Here is a 19,474-nt window from a genome sequence, read left to right on the forward strand (position 1 = left end):
AACCCCCTGGTACTGCTTCTTGACCCCAGGGCCTTGAATGTCTGGGGTTTCTAGCTGGTGTAAACCTTTTTGGTTTACCCCAGGACAGAAATAAACTCTCATGCCCCAGTTCTGGGGTCTCCCAGACAGTTCTCTATGCTCTCTCCTTGCTTACACTGTCCCACTGAATTTGGAAGCAGTGACCATGTATGGTAGAGAAATATACTTGGAAAGGGTTTAGATCAGTGATGTCAAATAAGATTCACTTTTATGCCACCTTGATCAGTTCTTAGTGGCTCTCTGGAACCCTAGACTGAGAAAGATCCTGAGACAGAATCCCATGGGCACAGCATAGGGACAGTAGAGGCATGTGCTGCGATTTACTATCCACTGTGTAGATGCATCTGTGAACATCAGAACACTAAAGGATTATTAAAGGAAAGATAAGGACAGCCTTTTTTTTTTTTTTTTGGCCAATTAAGAGTGTTCATGAGGAAGTCTGTTGACCTCCCTGGCCTTCAGTTTCCTTCATGTGTACCCCTGGGACTGAAACATAATTCTCAAGGCTTCTCTAGCCCTCGTCTGCCAGGATTCTTTAGGGACTGGTTGGAGGTGGATACTGACCCTTTGAGGTGATGGAATGTGACCATAGCTTTGCTTCCTTAGATTTAGGCCTGGTACTTTTGGTGACAGCATCCTGGACTGAGTGACCACCCAAGGCTTCTCTGCTGATTTCATGACCCATGTCAGATTTTGAGCTTTGTGGTTATTCTTTCAAGGAAGGAGTAGCATTTGGTGAAAAGGCTCTTTGGTGTGGCCATGTGAGGCTTAGGGGAGGAAATGCAGCATTTTCATTAGGAAGTTAGGCCATCCATTCACAAAGTCCCAAATTGTAGGCCTAGAGCCTGGAGGAAATTTTATTTATTTATTTATTTATTTATTTAAAAAGATGACCAGTAAGGGGATCTTAACCCTTGACTTGGTGTTGTCAGCACCATGCTCACCCAGTGAGCAACCGGCCATCCCTATATGGGATCTGAACCCGTGGCCTTGGTGTTATCAGAACCACACTCTCCCAAGTGAGCCACAGGCCGGTCCCTTAAAATTGAGGGTGGGGATGTACGTGTAGCTCATGAAGCAAGTGCTATACCTGGAAACAAAAGGCATCTTTAGAGCCCCCAAATAAGAGTGTTTTTGTCCCCACCTTGGTTGTAGATGTGGAATTAGGTCAAAAATCTTAGATTCTAAAACATCAAAGGCAAGATAGTTCCCTGCCCTGTTAGCTCAGCTTCTTAATTAAGAGTTGCTATGTGGTCAGTGCATGTCTGCTGATCCTTCTCTCCCAAGAACTGTCTCAAACATAGAAAGGAAAGGGACACAATCCCTGTCCTCAAGGAAATGTGTAGCCCTGCAGTGGGTTTAGAGACTTTACAAACCTCTCACTCAGGCTTGCAAAGGGTGTTTTAGGTATATGGAGCAGGGACTGATTGGCCACAGGGGCTTGGGGAAAGCTTTGAAGAGAGGACCACATTTGGTTTGAACTTTGAAAGACTGTTAAATTACATCTTTTACAAAAGTTCTTGAAGTCCATAAAAAGGACCAATATAATACAATTAAATCAGGAAAAGAGAAAATGGAACTTAGAAAGTTAAGACTGAGGAAGAGTTAAAATGTAGATATTCAGACTGTGAGTCCCAACATAATAATTGCATCTGATCCTTTGCAAAAGCCAAAAGCAAAACATTTTCTGTTATATAATATACATTGTCAGAGAGGAGAAATACGTAGTAGTTCCTGAGTGTAAGTTGTTTTTCTTGGTACCTTTCTCTAAAGGAGCTTCATGAGGGTGGAAGGGAGGTGATAGTTAATGAATGAACCTGTAAACCGTGTATCTCAATAAACAGTTTAGGAACTTGCATTAGAATTACCTAGAGTGCTTGTTAAAGTGCAGATTCCTGGGTCCCAGCCCCAGGGTTATCAAATCAGAATCTCTGGTGAGTAGGACCCAGGAATCTGCAGCTGCGTGGCTTCCCCAGATGATTCTTCTTGCACGTCACAATCTGAAAGCCACTGCAGTAGGTGGGAACCTCATCAGCATTTCGAAAGCAAGCTAGAGTGCTTGGCCTTTAAAGTTTGGGTGGGACTCCAACGAGTTAGAGAGCAAGGCATGAGAAATAACAGTTCCACTGAGGTTGGCAGTTTGTTGCTGGCAAGGTCACTTTTGGGTCATATTTTGGAAGACCTACAAGATGTAGGCATGTGGTGAGGCTGCAGAGCACAGAGATGGACAGAGGAGCAACTGGCCCCACTGTGCCTGATTGGTCCAGCTTCCCACATGGACACTTAGGCTTTGCTCTGTAGACCTCCTCTGGCAAGTGTCTTTATTTTTTGAGCACACACTTTGTTTTTCTCTATGTCCCCAAATGCAGAGTTCCGAGAGCACAGGTATGTTCTGTTTCCTTTTGAAAAAGTGTTTCTTTCCCTGGGGTCTAATAGTGGCTTGGATGGTGAGTTGGCACAAAGAACAGTAGGCATAGGGTATTGAACTTGTGTTCTCTGTGCAGTGTGCCTAAGACATATTAGGAATATGATTATTCCTTTTTTTATTAGGAGTAGATTATTCCTGTTTTCTGGTCACTGAGTTGTATGTTTTGAAATCTTTATTTTGAAAGATGCTTTCTTATTGGGAATGGGACTAAAAGGAGGAGGTCACCTTTTCCTTCTTTGGGTTATATTTTTAAATGTTTATTGTTCAATTTTTAAGATATACCCAAAAGTATAAAGAAAAATACCATGAACATCTGATGTAAGAAACAAATCATTTCCATTATCTTTAAAGCCTTCATGACTTAGATTTTAAAACTCAGTGAGAAATGATAATGTGGGGAATTCAGAATCCCTTGTAGGGGCTCTCGGTCCCATACTCTTCCATCAAGTTTTCTCCTAGGTTTATTACCTCTTTGTTGCTTGTGCCAGTGACAGAGAAGCAGGGAGGATAGCTGTGCACCCTCTACTCAGCTGAGATTTGTTGGTGCATTCCATGTCCGTGGCAGCCAAGGGAGCTCGCTGACAAGTGGACACAACTCTGGGTGATGAATTCTCCCTGAGAGGAGCTGAGGGGCCCAGCTGAGGTAACTGCTTCTGCAAAGCTTTCCATGACTCTCTTCCCTGGCGCTGAAGTTGATTCCTCTTCCTTTGTGGTAGTTCAACTTGTTCTCAACACTGTCACAGGCATCACTGGTGTTTGCTTTGTTGGTCTCCCTTCCGCCTGAGGGCAAAGACCTCTCCTTAACCTAGCCCCACCTCTGCCTGCCTGGCACCACCTGGCCTTGGTATGTACTAGCTGGGTGCAAGCTGGAATGGATGTGGTGCTGTGAGTACTTTGGGGATGTGGACGAAGAGTAAGAACCAACCTTGAGTGGTCTGGGAAGGCTTCCTAGGGAAGGTGGTGTTTGAGCCAAGGCCAGGTAGCTATTGGCTTTGGTAATATTGAAGTCCTTGGAGACCTCTAGAGAGCATATCCTCCTCCCCAAAGGACTGAAAAGAAGATTTGGAATGAGCCCCATGCAGCAGATAGTGCTTTTCATGTCTAGTTTAAGGGCTCACCAGGGGCAGCACGAGTTCACAGGACCACTGTAAGCCCATCTTTCTCTAGCCTAGGAATTTGGCAGTATTGTCTGGATCACCTTCTGGTGCATGCCTGGCCTTTGGAAGATTGGTACAGAGAGAAATGGCTCACCCACATGAGCCTTTGGAACAACACTATAGTGGGGGAGAGGTTTTGAGGAGGGACTATGCAACATACTGTCAGGTCTGAGATCCAGGTAGACATTCCAACACCCCAACTTTTAGAACCACAAAGTTCTGGGCACTGCCTAGTTTCACATGTTCCCAAATATTTCCCAAGTGTTTGGATTTCTTGCCCAGGAAATTTTCAAAAGAAACTTAGGGGCCTGACCCATGGCTGCTAAGGAACGTTTTTTTAAAAAAATTAAATAAAAAAAAAAAAAACCCATCTAGCATCAAAATCTACCATGGTCATTTCATAAAAGAAAGGACATTTTAACATTTAAAGAATAAGAAGCATTTAATCTTGGAAAAAGGGCATTCTTATATGTTGATTACATTTAGCTTGATGAAAACACCCCCATGGTCTTTACTTTTATTGTTTCATCTGGGCTGGTGAAACATTGTCACAACTCAGCATTAGGCCAAGGACTGTGTCTTGAACCACAGGCCAATCAGTTAGAAAGCAGTGACTAGATGTTTCAGCCTGTTTGCTGAGGCTAGAGGATTTGAACTAGTGGTTCAACCAGCATAAAAGCAAGGCAGGAGTCCATGCTGGGGTTGGCTTAGATTAGCAGGAGTTTTGATGAGGGGCATATGTGTGTTTGGGTTTGCCATGCCGGGCAAGGGAACAGTGGAATTTGTCTGAGTTGCACTCACATATTGAAGTTATTGAGTGACTTACACGCAAGGCCGTGACCTGGACTCCCAGCTGAGAGGCCCACGTGGCAGAGCTTGAGCGGGGGGAGCCGAGGACAGCTCACATCTGCTCATCTGCTTACGTAACCCAACTTCCCAGCTCCCAGAGCCAAGAAAACACACAAGCCAGCCCAGCAGGGTTGACGGCCTGTGGTAGCATACACGATGCGCCGCACAGCAAGGGCGCCTTGGCCTGGCCTGAGGACTGTCATGAAGCTCTCTGCCTCCTCCTGCAAAGCTTCTCCCTGTTGCCTGGGCAGTGGCTCTGAGACCTGGCAGCAGGTCTGTGTGATTCCGAACAGAGCTGGTTGTTGCCCTCCTGGAGTCTGAGCTCTCTGGATTTTCTCACTGGGACAGAGCCAGGTGTGCAGCAGAGGATGGTCCCTGCAGCATGGCAGAAGGTGTGCAGGCCACTCGGGGAGGTCTCCTGGCTAGCACTGGACCCAAGAAAGCATTCAACTCTGGGTCTGGGACTGCTGTGTGCTGTCCAGTCTCAGAGGAGTGAGCTGCAGGATTCTCAGAGTTGTGGAGGCTTTAGAGAGAGAAGGTGGGGAAAGAATTGCTGGATTGTGGTCAGGGTGCTCTCAATGGTTTGGAGACCTGATGGGGCATTGTGAGAGGGAGCAGGAGGGTGAGAAGAGGCTGTTCAGTGATAAAGCTCTGCACAGAGCTGTTGAGGAGCAAGTTCCTTGGCCAGCCTTCAACCAGGCTAATTTTCATTTAGGTTCTGCCACATGCTCAGCAGGGAGCTCCTGGAAGGCAGGAACTGTCTTGTGCATCCTCCCTCTCTATCTCAACCCACCCACCTTGACTGACACAAACTTGGCACACTTTCTTGGTGCCCAGAAAGTATTGATTGAAACAAATTGAAAGTGGTCTTTACACATATTACAGGGAGAATTTGCATTAAACAAACATTTCAGAATAAAGACTCTGGTTTGTTACTTGGTAGACTCCCATAGATTGTCAGCATACTGTTGACACCTGTGTGTGAGTGAGCGAGTGAATGTGCATACGTTTGTATGTTGGGGTGAGAGAAAGGAGGAGGAATAGAAGGGGGACCACCCAGGTATCAGCTCTTGTACTGGGTGGAGAGCAGTGTCAATTGCTGAGGGAACCCTGGAGGAGAAGCGGGTTTGGCAGTAGATGGTGATGGTGGAGGGGTTGAATGAGAGTTCATTTGTGGCAGGTTGAGTTGAAGGTGTCTGTGGCATATAGCTAGCCATGTCCTGTTGGCTGTGGGGTTGTGAGAGAGATTTGGGATGGAGACAGAGGTTTGGTAACTGTCATGTACTTAAACCAAAGACCTGGGTGAGAGTGAGAAGGGAGAGTGAGAAGAGAGGGAGCAAAGATGGACATCAAGGAAAGAGGCTGAGAAAACCTGGGTAGTGAGGTAGGTCATTGTGATGCTTGGTGATCAAGGCTACTTTCTATCTCTCCCATCCAGGGCACTCATTTCTTCCTGTCTGTTTGGTCATTCATGCTCTCCCAGGGACAGGAAAGGTGAGATCAAGGATTTATCAGAAGATCTGGTTTTGAGTCCCTGTTCTCCTTCTGGTTTACCAAGTATCTCTGGGTATGTCAGGGCTTTCTGAGACCTTAGGGATCATCCAGTCCAGTGCTTGTAATTTACAAGTGGGGAAACCAGTATCCTGAGAGTGGGTAGTACTTGCCCCAAGATCATCCAGCAAGTCACTGGTAGAGCTAGACCAGGGCCCGGGCATCCCTTCTCTTGTTTGTGGCTTTTTAATCTCAGGACCACCTTTCTCAACCCCCTGACGGGGCAACACCAGGACACTTTCCAGCTTGCAGGTGTCTGCTCTGGGGAAGCTAGGCAGGCCATGGGTGAATTCCTGGGTTGGTTTCCGAAGGTGTGAACAAGTTGGTAGGGTGATAGCCCAAATGCTTCTTGGGTTCCCGAAAATGGAGATATGTTTAGTAGTATCTTCAGAAAGGTGGGAGTGGGAGGGTTGGAGAAGTGTGGGTCCCTCTGAAGTGAGAAGAGCCCAGTGACAGATCTTCTTTTCCTGTTTTTCACAAGTTCATTGTGCAGCAGTGCCTCCCAGAGGGCTTTACCCAGGGTTGGGGAGTTGAGTAGCCCAGGTTTGGTGGACCTTGTTGGGAAAGGTATAAGTGGTAAGAAGCCCTGAGTACCCTCCTTGTCTGAAAACCCCAAGGCTTGTGAAGGTGGGCCATCCAGCTCCCTATTTCCCCCTTACCATCACCTGGGCTCCCTGTTACTTATCCACTAAGGTTCTTCCCAAGATCTGCTGAGACAGACTTTAGGGGAGGGGCCTGAGATTCTATATTTGGATTAATTGTCTCAGGTGATTCTGATGAAAGGTTTGGGAAAAACTGGGCCAGGGTTAACACTGACTTAGCCCTGGTGCCTGCTCACCTGAGGGCACCCTGGGAGATTGGAACTGGGTAAGGGACTGTTCTGTGAGGCCCCTGTCCTGCCAGGGAGGAAGGTGCATGGCCAGGGAGGGAGCAGGGCTTTTGGAGCCCCAAGAATCCCCTTCCCTGCTCCAGGGGGCCTGCTGTCTCAGCTCTGTGGTCAGGAAGAGAACAAAAATTCTAGACTGAGGCTTTGACTTTGAGATTCTGGCCTGTGTGTCAGTGCAAAAGTTTGCCTATTCAAAGAGAGAAGGAAAGGCATTTCCGGCAAAGGGAAAAGTGTGGAGATAGGCTTAGTTTCTAGGAATAGGGAGGGAGGTAGACAGAGCTGAGACCGAAGGCCTTGTTGACAAGCTAAGGGGTTTGGCCTCACCTTGTACAAGGCCATACAGCCTTAGAGACAGACGTTGGAGGCTTTTAGCTGGAAAGTGATATGATTACAGCTCTGTCTCAGAGGAAAATGAACTAATGGGAACAGGCCTTGTGATGATGGAAGTGGGTCAGTGAAGGGGGAGGGAAGGTGTGAGGAGTGGAATGTACTGGCGAAGGGAGAGGAGGATGCAGCTGTCAGGCAGGAGAAGCAAGACTCACAGCTTCCTTTTCTCAGGCTGTTTCATTTCGGGAGGATGAGTGATCCCTGGGAACTAGGGGTGCTTGGGGAGCCACATTTTACTGATAAACAGGGCAAGTCTGCACACAGGGCCCAGGGGTGGGGTGTTCACCAGTATGTTTCAGATGGACTTTGATCTGAGCTTGTGGCCATTGTTTCCATCTCTGTTGTGTAGGTTCCTTCCTTTGTTCTTATGTCTGGTCTGCTTCACAGGTGAACCTGGTTACTCCAGAGTAACAGTTCCCAAAGTGACAAAATGGTTCTTTGGCCAAATACATTTGGGAAATGGTGGGTTAAGTAAAGTGAAGGGAGTTTCTTGACTACACAACTTTTCAGGGCCTTCGATGTGCGTCATTACTTTCCAAAAACAGCATTCAGTATGCGGCGTTCCCACCCTTATTTGACATGTTTTTCCATTGAGCATCTTGCTTGGTCTAACGTTTTGTGGAGCCCATTTCGAAGAAGTCTGAAGTGCGGGGAATACTGGGAGCCTGGGTTCGAGTCTTGGCTCTGTCCCTGGTTCCCTGTGTGTGTGCCTGACCTCACCATGGGTGCCACATGCTCTGCATCTGGATCTTGACCTTTCCCCTTTCTCTCTACTCCTAACCTGCCACTACCTCAAAAACTACTGTCTGCATCTCATCAATTTTTCTGCTGAGCCAAGAGCTCTCTTACTGACTTACTTCTCTCATCTGGATTCTTGTTCTTCCAGACCAGAAACTTTGGCATCACCCCTGACTCTTCCTCCCTTCTTCATCCCCTTGGTTACTTTATCCTCTACTGTGTATGCATTCTTCTTTGATGTTCTTTCCAGCTGTTTCTTTTCTTTCCCTCAGTCTCCTCTGGGGACTCATTGCCTCCATCCCTCCCCACTGAGTTTGGTTCACCTGTACATCAAGTCCCTTCCTGAGATATGGTCACTCACACCACTTCCTGCTGCTTTCTGATTTGAAGATAATTTCCTCCACGCTGACCTCTCCAGCACACACGCATGCACACACACCCCCATGCGCACACACACATTTATACACACATACATCCCTTTTCCCAATTAGGCTAGGTTTAGAGAGATGATGTCAGTCATATGTCCAAGGCCACATAGCCAGGCACACTGATCCTTACAAGAGCCTGTCAGGAAGTCTGAGCAGGAATTATTTCCATTTTACAGTGGCGTCTGAGAGGGGAGGGTCCTGGGCAGGTGAGTGCTTCAAAGGGTGACCAACTGTCTGGGTTTGTCCAGCACTGAGGGGTTTCCTGGGACATAGGGATTTCCTGGGACATAAAACTTTTAGCACTGAGGCGTTTCCTGGGATGGTTGGTCATCCTAGTGCTGGGCACAAGTGCCCTTTCCATGGCCACACTGCTTCCCAGACGGAGATGTCTCCTCTGCACCTGCAGCCTAGCCATCTGATGCGGCCTGTGGAGCAGAGAGTCCTGTGGCCTGCTAACTTCTCCTTCCCTCCACCTCTGTAGTTGGCCCCATAACGATCGAATTTAACATACCTGTGGACCTGGAGCTTGTGGCGAAGCAGAACCCGCAGGTGAAGGTGGGCGGCCGATATACCCCCAAGGACTGTGTCTCTCCTCACAAGGTGGCCATCATTATTCCATTCCGCAACCGGCAGGAACATCTCAGGTACTGGCTGTATTATTTGCACCCAATCCTGCAGCGCCAGCAGTTGGACTATGGCGTCTATGTTATCAACCAGGTGAGGTCTGGGAAGATGGAGTGAGGGAGGGGAGTGTGTGTCTTTGCAAATGTGTACATAGTGAGGGGTGAGGGGATGGCAGTGATTTCATAGATACCTGGCATTTTACAGTGAGGAGCCAACCCCACCACCACCACCATCCTTATTTATTTATTTTTGTGGGGTGGCTGGCAAGTAACAGGGATTGAACCCTGGACCTTGGTGTTATCAGCACCATGCTCCAACCAACTAAGCTAACTGAGCTAACTGGCCAGTCCTGTCCTTATTTTAAACAGTGCAGATAAGCTAAATTCCAAACAATGTGCTTGCTTGTTGCTATCAACTCTGTTAGCCAAGGGAAATTGCTGGTTTCTTTTTCTTATTCTTTTTTTTTAAGTAGCCTTCCAGCAAAATTGAGACAACCCTAATTATCCCAAAGTAAAGCACTGATTATTTCCTGTCTTTGGGTAGCTGTGTATTTTCCTTTTAAAAAAAACAAAATTACCATTTACATGTCAGAGATTTAGGCAACTTCAAAGTTTACCCAGTCAGCCTTATAACACTAAGGTCAAGAGTTCTGTTCCCTGTACTGTCCAGCCGTCAAAACAACGACAACAAAAAACCCAAAGTTTACAGTCAGACTGTATCTTCTGGGGCAATTGCAGGAGAGAGTGTGCTTAGTTCAGGCTGCATGCCCACATGCCAGCCCCTGATGAAATGTCTGGTGAAGTTTGATTGGTGGGTTGAGTGAGAGGCACATGGACTGAGCCAGGTCTGAGAAGAGTTTCTCACTGCATATCTGATCTCTGTGTGTGGGGTGTGTGTGTGTGTGTGTGTTGGGCTTTAGCCCTGCTTAGGAAACTAATGCTAAAGATGTGTCAGCCTTCATCACCTCTACCTGGATAATCAGATTGATCTAAGAGGCATTTTTATTGAAATAACTTTATTTTTAGTTTGTTTGAGGAGCATTATTATTTTTTCAAGAATATAACTTTGGCATTGCAGATTTATCCCAAATACTTAAATTCATATCTTTAGACTGTAACCTCCAAGGTGCAGTGGCACATCTAACTTATCTATGTACTACATTTCACTAAAATTCATTTGAAGAGACAGAGTATGCCCATTTCTACAAGGCCCAATCAATGTCCATTTCATTTCACGAAAAATTCTGGGTGTGTTTGAGGTAGTGAGATAGTTGTCAGTTTACAACTTCCATCAAAGTTTAGGGACTTTGTGTACCTTCCCTTGGACCGGGAGAGAAGCTGGAAACAGCAGTCTGTCCATCAAGCATTTCTGAGGGCTGCCGTGGCATAGTGCTGCATCAGTTGCTGCAGGGAGATTCTAAAGAAGTATAAGGTCTCAGTCCTATGTGTCCTAAAGCTTCCAATCCACTTATGGCAAGAGGAACCCTCCCAGAGAACAATTTGTTAACAACCCCAAATAGCTTGTGATTGGATGGTGGCTGCCAAATGCTTTGAAAGCTCAGAAGAAGGACAGAAAGCAATAGCCTAGAAGAACCAGGATGTAAACTAGATTCTAAAGGCTTGGGGCAGAGATAGCCATCTCAGCTGGAGCCAGTGAATGGGGACCTCAAGCCAGAAAGGAGGCTTACATGTTCCTGGAGATTGAGATGACCATTGGGGTAGGAAAGCACCAGAGACTCTGGGGCCCGGCATCAGAGCTGAGCCTGTCAGGCAGGAATTGCAGAACAAGCCCTGTTACAAGGAAACTGAAGCTCAAAGTAGGAGAACAGGGGGTAGGCAAACCCCTCAAGGCTGTTTGAGTCCTTGGCCAAGTGAGGTATAGACCAGGGTCTTATGAAAACATAGAGAATGTAAGAGAGAACAGGTAGGTATCCTGCAGAATGCAGGTCACTTCAATCGAAACCCAAGTATTTGTTAAGAAAAGCCTTGTCATCAAGAAACACTTGTTTGATGCCAAGGACCACGTGTTGACCATGTTAAGACACAGGAGCCTGTTATTAAAGCAATGGCAGTGAATACCTGGAAGAGGAAGCCACCATCCTTAGGAGCCAGCAGGGATCACTAAGAACAAGCCATGCCAGCTACAACTCCCTTCTCTCTTGATAGTTCTTCTGGCATAGATGAGTGATATACTGTAGACGCAATGTTGTCAGATCTTATTCAGCAAGGCATCTAATGCCTTCCCATAAATCTGCCAGAGCAGAAGATAGACAACTGTGGTCTGGATGGCATATAGTTCGATTAAATATGTACTTGGGTAAAGAGGATAAAATAGGCTTAGTGATGATGCTGAATTTTTGAATTTAGGTGACTATGGTAAAGGAAGACTGGAGGGGAAGATGCCATGTTTAGATATGTTGTGTTTTAGGTGAAGTGAGACTTTCTGTTCAATTATGAAGTCAAAACAAATGTTGGACCAGTGAAATTTAGCCACCAGCTTAAGCTCCTGTGACACGATTTATATAGATATTCTCCAGGCTTCAAACAACAGATTTCTGAGTGTTCTGCACCTGCTGCAACATGATCCTGCCTGCCTCAACTGAGTTGGTGGAACAACTAACCATGCCACTTGGACCAATGGCATCACTGTGCTGGTTAACGCTGGGCACTGCCTAAGATGGCACTCCCCACAACATGTGCTTTCCAGAATGGAGTCACACATATCTGAGGAATGCTGGGTTAAACCATGTGGGGCAGGTCTCATTCCTGCAAAACCTTCAATGCACTGGTGTACATTGTGACCTCCAGAAGTGTTTCCTGAGCTTGTCTAACCAGAGAACTGATTTCCAAGAATCATCTCAGGTGATGACTGTTTCATGAATCGCTCTTTGGGGGAAGCAGTCCTAAATTCACATCTCCCCGCCACCTCCTCGGTTGCCTTAGGATACTCCCCATTTTCCCTCCTCCTTCTTTCTTTTTCCCACTTGCCACTTAGCATCAGAAATGTTTTGTTTTTCAAACATACATACATTTTTTTCCTCTAGTCTTGTCAGTATCATCTTTTCCCCCCCTCATACATGTTGTTGTTGTTGTTGTTTTGACTCTTCATCTTTTCCTTCTCTTCCAAGGGTTAACTTTCCATCTGAGGAGAATCTTTTTCTCTTTTTCTCTGTTGTCCCCAGCTAATCTCATATCTTCCACTCTAACTCCACCCTAATGATCTTTTCGGGAAAATATGGTCAGAGTTCAGATAACCAAGTCAGGAAAAACTTTTCAGTTTTTCTACCTCGCTTTCCAGTAAAGAATATTATCTAATATGTAATAAAGCGGTAATAGGAAACCTGGACCTTGAAATGAAAGGCGGAAGGAGAAACATTTGGAGCATGCCCTATCTCCAAATTAGGAACTTACTGTGTTCACTGTTGTATAGTTACTTTCTAGAAGAAGAAGAAAGGGCTCTGGTCTTTGTGCATTCCTTGTTGATCAAATAAATGCCTCATTAGAGCCTCTCAGCTTCTCCCTGCTGTCATTTTGACTCTTCATGTACTCCCCCTGTCCTGCCCCCCATTTAAGATTAGAGAGAAGAATGCTTAAAATAGGTGGGGCCTCTGAAACACCTAGTCCAGGGGTTCCCAAACAGATTTTTCAGTACAAAACTTCTTTCTGCACCATTGAAATGCTATGCACCCTCCATTCACAGCAGGTCATCATGGTGCAACTTTACTTAAGTGGGGGTCATGTCCCCATCTCCACCTCCTTAGCTTCCCCTTCAGTCTTTGCTAGGATTTCCTCAGACCCCTGAGGCCAGACAGTGTGAAAACTTCTGCTCTGTGTCACGTGTGAGGAAATCGAGACTCAGAGAAAGTGACTGGTAGAAAGTCAAATAACAGTAGGGCTGCAGCTCAAACCTTGGCCCCTGACTCCATGTTTAGTGCCCTCTCACTGCATCGCAGTAATCTCCTCAAGGCTATTTAGGCCTCCTCCTCAACCCCCACCCAAGTGTCTCTTAAAGCTTGGAATCCAGAGCTGGGAGTGGGCTCTGTGCTCAGACTGCCTGAATTCAGTCCTGGCTCCATCTCTTCCCAGTGACCTTAGGCGAGCTATTTAAGCTCTTCAGACCTCAGTTTCCTCCTTGATGGGAGAGGAAGGATTTAGTATCTACTTCACAGGCTGTGAAGCCCCTGGCACGTGGTAATCTTACACGATAAATATTAGTTGCTACTCTCATGGTTTGTCTTGCCCCCCCCCATTCTTCCTGCCTGTTTCCTCTGCCTGGTACTATGGGGAAAACTGTTTACTGCTCTCCCTGCCTCCGGCTTCACCCCTACTTAGTACCAGCATCTGGACCCTTCCTCATTTTAGTTGTATACTCCATGGGGTCAGAGGGTAATGGATAATGGGCTGACAGAATCTCAGAGGACTCAGGGACTGTGTCATGCCTATAAGCTTCTTCAGAGTAGGGTTGTGTCTCAGGCTCCACATGCAGACTGAACTTTCGCAGGTTTTTTATAGCTCCTACTCTGTCCATAGTAAGCTGTTAACTACCCTGTTTCAATTTAGGCCCCTCCGATCACCATAACAACTTATATCTCAAAATAAGTATGTTGGAAGGGTGAGTGGAAGAGGCTTTACCAGTTGAGATGGAGAAGAACAGGTGGTTCTTTGTCCTCAGGGTCTCCACCCCCCCACCCCCCTTAGCTCACCAGTGTGTGAGGATCCCGTTAGGGTCCCAGCATGTCCTGCTCTTGGAGCCAAGGGTGCTGTTCTGAGACACAGGTGTCCTACTTGAAGTCCAGGACCCAGACCTTGGTGTGGAGGTAGATATGAAGATGATATAGCAAATGGGGGATGCACACCGCACTTCCTCATACTTCACTCGGGAGGGGAAACTAAAACCACCCAAGGTGAAGAGGAAGGAAGTTGCCACCTGGCAGCACTAGCCCTGAATAAAGAGTGTAGGATGTTTGTGGGATTACCCATCGTGAAAATTACAAAACTCATGAGGAATGCAGGTGCAGCTGGCCAGGTGGGGGTATTGTAACCATAGCGGCCCTTTGCCCTGGAGTGGAGCCAGCACCCAGAACTGGTCTCTCCAATTCCATTTGTGTGTGCCCTGGCACCTCCAGTCTCCTCACTCAGCTGCCCGAGATCTTCTAGTTCTGACCATGTCACTCTCTTGCTTTAAACCCTTCGGCATGTCCCCACTGCCCACAGGCAAAGGTCTAAATGGTCTGAAGCCCTGAGCTTAGCTTCTGAGACTATCTGCGGTCTAGCCTGACCTACCTCTAGCCATGTCCTCCTCATCCACCCTTCACACACTTTGTGCCACAGCTGCATTGGCCTCTCCATCTTCACCCAGACACCTCTGTCCTGCCCTCTCTGGGCCTTTGCTCATGCTGTCCCCTCTGCCCTGAATGCCTCCCTAATGACTCTTTTTCTCGCCGTCTCCTAAGCTCCCTCCCCCAGCCTCTTTAGCTCCATGGAGCCCCTGGCGTGGAGCTGACTTCTCCCTCCCTGCTACTCCCAGACCACTTGGTGCTTTCTAGCAAGGGATGATTCTCTGTATTTGTTCCTCACCCGGCCCCTGGACTCCTGGTTGCTCAAGTCTGAGTCCCTTCTGCTTGTGGGTGGATTTGGAGAAGCCCTTTGTACCCTCAGTGAGTGAGAGCATCTGACACCACACTTCAGCAGCTTATCTCTGTTGCTGGTCCAGGCAGCTGGTTCCTACACTAGGTCCAGGTCAATTGGGGTGAAGCAGACTCATGAGTCCACCCCACTACTGAGGACAGCTGCCTGGACTTGTGGTCCCCACTGGTTTGGTTTCTGTCTCAATCGTCTCTGTGTATCACTCCCATCCCTGCCTTCCCTGTTTTCCCAGAGCTGTCAGCGCCCAGATGGATGAGTGTGGGGATGGGGCTCAGGAGTGGGTGGGCTGCTGCTGGCCTGCAGCCTCCCCTTCCTTTGTCATTTGGGCCTTTTGAAGCCTTAGGGTGGAGGGGGGCGTGGGGATGAGGGTGGCAGGCTGGGAAGGGTCTGTGTGTCACCACCATTTGAGCAGTACCTCTGCTGTGTTCCCCCTCTCCATCCATGGCTCTGCCCATTCTGCTGGGGAATGTGTTGAAGCACTTACAGGTACTTGTATTGCTGGTGAATTGCCTCCCTGCCTCCCTGGACCTTGTTCTGGGAAATGGCATTTTTTTTTCTGCTCACCCTTGACTCCGTGACAGGGAATGACAACTTATTAGGAATTTGCCTTTGGCCTGGAACAAGGGTGGTCAGAATGGCCTCCTTTTTCTCTGTAGCCTTGACATTTGCTGCTCTCTCCCTTGCATCCATCCTTTCTTTTCTTCTTCTTCTTCTTTTTTTTTTCTTCTAGTGGGGGCCTTTTGCCTTTACTTGTTAATCCTGTTTGTAGCAAAGCAAGCTGAAGGAGGAGTTCTCTGTGGTCTGCTTCTTACTCTGCACCTACCTTCTCTTCTCTACTCTTCGCCTCCTATAGAGAGAGAGAGAGGAATGCCGACCTAACTACCGCTGCCACCCTAACTACCTACTGCTGCCACTGCTGCTGCCACCACCGCTGCTGCCACCACCACCCTGGTAATGTCCACACGCCCTAAAATCAAACCCTGAGCCATGGCCCTGCTGGTCAAGGGGAAGTTATGTAAATAATCTATGAAAGTGCCACCCTGAGGCCCTGGAGTCTCCCAGGCAAGGCCAGGGCCTCTGTGGGCTCACTCAGAAATACCAAGGTTGCAGGAAGCCAGCCCACTGTGCAGAGGTCTGAGAGACTTCGCCTCCTTTAAGTTCAACCACAGTTTCGGTCCCTGTACCGGCTAGCTACACACACACACACACACAAATAATAATAAAAATAAATTAAACCGTTGAGCTCATACTGTATGTATATAAACTTTGTATCCTGCTTTTTGCTTAAACTTTGTGTCATCAGCATCTCCACATGTTATTTCGTACTCTTCATAGTCATTACTTTCCATTCCTTCATATTAGTTGATCAAAGAGTTCTACCATAATTAACTTAGCCTTTCCTCTATTAGAAGATGTTTAGATAATTTCCACTTCTTCAGTAGTGTAAATAATACTGTAATTACCATCTTTGTGTCTGAAGTTTAATCTTTGTTGGCTTCTTTCATTTTTAGGATCATTTTCCCAGGCTAGATTTTCAGATGTGGGATTATGGGCTCAGAAACAGTTTACACATTTTTATAGTTCTTAATACAAATGGCCAAATTGCTTTCTGAAAGATGTCTTTATTTTCTAAAGTATTTTCCTCCAACTCGTATCTTAAACATCCTGAAAGTGCTTAGTGCCACTCTCAATGTATTCTGCAGAAAGATGTATTATTATTATTTTTTTTGGTCTCAGTGCCCCAGGATTAGGGCAAGAGGCAAGAGTGGGACGTTAAAACTGTCTCCCTGCTGGGCTGTTCTGTGAACTCAGTTCTCTCTGAAGGCTGCCTTATGGCTCTGACCTGTGTTCCTGTATGGCAGGGGTCAAGGATGTGCTCATTCTTGTGAGTGATTACTTTGGCCAACAGAGAACCACTCTCTCAGCCTGGTCCCTGACCCTGAAGGATACATTTCTTTCATTCACTGGTTGAAGAGCTTAAGACTCAGAGCCAGGTTTTGTTGAGGGCCCTGTACAAGCTCTGGACTACCATACTATTATGGTTGAAAACCAGAGTGCAATTGCTGTGAACTCATGGGTGAGTGGACATTAGCCCTCCACAAACTCAGCATTTGTATAATCCCAGGCTCTTCCCAATAATTCCCTGGGGATCACTTCCCAGCCTGCCTGCTATTCCAGGATCCATACTTAGGCCTGCAGGAATGCCCAGCAGAGCTCTTCTGCCCCGTTCTATTAACTGCTTTCCTGCAACCCGCTCAGCCTAGTTCCTTTATCTTGGTGACTGAGTGGGCACAGAAGCACTCGCAGACAGTGTTTCAGCAAATATTGCCACTGGGTGCAGACCTGCCTGTGGTTATGGACTATTGGGAGCCTGAGGGTAACTGTGTGCATGGGGGGTGGGGGGGTTGCTTTGTGATGGGCCAGAGCATGTCTGTGGGGGCAACAGTGTCTCTCCCATCATAGAAATGCTAATTCATTGATAGTCTTGGCTCTGGGTTGGTGTTTCTAACCTCATTGCTACTATGTCTTTGGTGGAGGTGTGGACAGTCCTCAAGTCATCGTGGTCTGGGGATATGTCTGATGGTATACACACTGGGCCTGACATCCAGGGAAGATAGGGTGGTTGGACAGAAAGAACTTCTAGAGACTGTTAGGACTTGGACAAGGGGGAGGGGGGCATGGCTTGCTGTAGTTGGTCATTTGTCCCCTATTGCGATCAGGGGAAGGCCACTCTTGCTTTGCTTAACCGCAGATGGGATTTTCCTGGGGATTGCACCAGACTCTGCTGTCTGTCCTGAGATCCCCAACAGGGCTGCATGCAAGTGCAGTGCCCATGCCCAGGGAACAGGTGAGGCATGAATGGGGAAGTGGGACCTCTGCCTTTAGTCCTTGTGGGGAGGCATTCCCTACTGACCCACCATTAGTGCCTAATCTCCCATGTCTCTCACACAAATGGTACAAAAGCTTCCTAACTGGCCTCTCTGCCTTCAGTTGGATTGGAGCACAAATCCCTCCTTGATGTGTAAAATGTAGTTTAAGGCTCCGTGTGGCCTAAATAAAAGATAAAGCCTAAGTATCTTAGCAAGCACCCAGCCGTCCTTTCTCCCTCATGATTTGGTCTACCTCTATCTTCACGTCTCATTCTGGCGTCACCCATTTTGAATCTCTTCTAGTTCCTCAAATGTTCTCTTTTCCTTGCAACCTTCACAAGTGTTCCCACCATGCAGTACCTTTCTCTGCCTCTGCTTCTAGAACTGTCTTCTCTTCCACTACTGTCTCCAGAGTGTGTCTGGTCTGGTACTGCCTGCTCTTTTGGTCCCCCTCTTGTAATAGCCTCTGCTCAGTCATTTGGGGATTTTATATATTTTTTGGCCTCTCTCCTTTCTTCCTGTGTTCTCCCTCTTAGAGCAGGCATTTGCCCTAGAAAAAAGGGATAACTGTAACTTTATCTTCCAACATAAGATGAAGCCCACACTTAAAAAGCTGGGTCTTTCAAAGGGACACTTGCTCCCAGGGTTCTGGCTCCTCTTCACCGAATGGGACTTTCCATGCATTTCATAGGTCTCTAAAGGTCTCTGTGACTTTCTTCCACTGCTAGAGACTCTAATCATGTAAGCCACAGGCTAATACACTTGAGCCTTAATCCTTTTTAGAAATTCCCCGTCTGTCAGAGAAGCAGGATTTGGGAGGAATTTTGAAGCTAATTGGGAAAGACACAGCAAGCAGTACAAAAGGCGGAGTCTCCACATTGTCCCTGAGAGACATTTTGAAAGGTCTGACTGTTCAAGATGGAAGGGAAAACCTATTCCTGTGATACTGACACTAGCTAACATTTGTTGCCAGGCAGTGTGCTAAGGTCTTTTCACCCATTGTATCATCTAATACAGCATACCTGTTATTATCTCCATGACACAAGAGAGGAAACTGAGGCCTAGAGATGTGATTTGCCCAAAGTCACATAGCTAATAAAGAAGCTGGCATTCCTGGGATAAAAATGCATGTGTCTGTCACCACTGTGTGTTTGGCCTGACCTCACAGTAGGTGCTTGATAAATGTTTACTTGAGTGAGTGAAGCAACAGATGGACAGGATGAACGTGACCGGATGAACGTGTTCAGTGGCAAAGAGCAGGGGTGAGGGCTGGAGAAGAGCCAGCACCTCCTGTTGGGCTTGCCAGGGCCTATCTTTCTTATCAGGAAAGGTGAGTACTTAAGGTGTTACAGCATTTCACGCAAAGAAGCCTAGAACATGCTTCGCTTTTCTGTAATCCCAGGGAAGGAGGAGGAAGACACATTTCTCTCCTTTACCATTCTGCTGGTCTGGTGTTCCTGGGGGCCCTGGCAGGTAATAATATCTGCTAAAATGTACCATGTGCTTCTCCTCTCCCTGGATCACGGGTGAGGTAGGCTGGAAGGGGGAATGTGAGAAGTGATGCGTAGTTCAGATTAGTTTGGAAAACTGCCTGATTAGTTCTAAGTGTGGGCCAGACACCGGGTATCTTACTGAGTTGAAGGAGCTGTTGCCCCACCCACAGGGAAAGGGGTAGAACCAGGTCTGCTGCTTGGGCTTCTCCTCCAGGCTGCTGTTTGTGGGCCTTGGCTCAAGAGGTGCCCATTCATTGTTCCAAATTTCTAATTCCTGGGAGAGGAAAAAGCTTAGTTCAATTTCAGTCAGGCATCTGCTTAGATCAGACAGTTGTGGCCAGCAGGCCAGGTCCTGTCATACAGACATGGCCACTACGAG

At 47.2% G+C, this 19,474-nt stretch overlaps 1 protein-coding gene across 1 annotated transcript in view; it reads left to right on the top strand.

Annotated features, from left to right (window-relative positions):
• B4GALT1 (beta-1,4-galactosyltransferase 1) overlaps positions 1 to 19,474 on the top strand; it is a 47,341-nt gene that overhangs the window by 18,965 nt on the left and 8,902 nt on the right. Inside the window, exon 2 of the mRNA XM_063081822.1 lies at positions 8,945 to 9,180. Within this exon, the coding sequence (XP_062937892.1) occupies positions 8,945 to 9,180 (236 nt within the window). The remainder of the gene's footprint in view (positions 1 to 8,944; positions 9,181 to 19,474) is intronic.

The sequence above is a fragment of the Cynocephalus volans genome, chromosome 17 (genome assembly GCF_027409185.1).
Source record: "Cynocephalus volans isolate mCynVol1 chromosome 17, mCynVol1.pri, whole genome shotgun sequence".
Classification (NCBI taxonomy): Eukaryota; Metazoa; Chordata; class Mammalia; order Dermoptera; family Cynocephalidae; genus Cynocephalus; species Cynocephalus volans.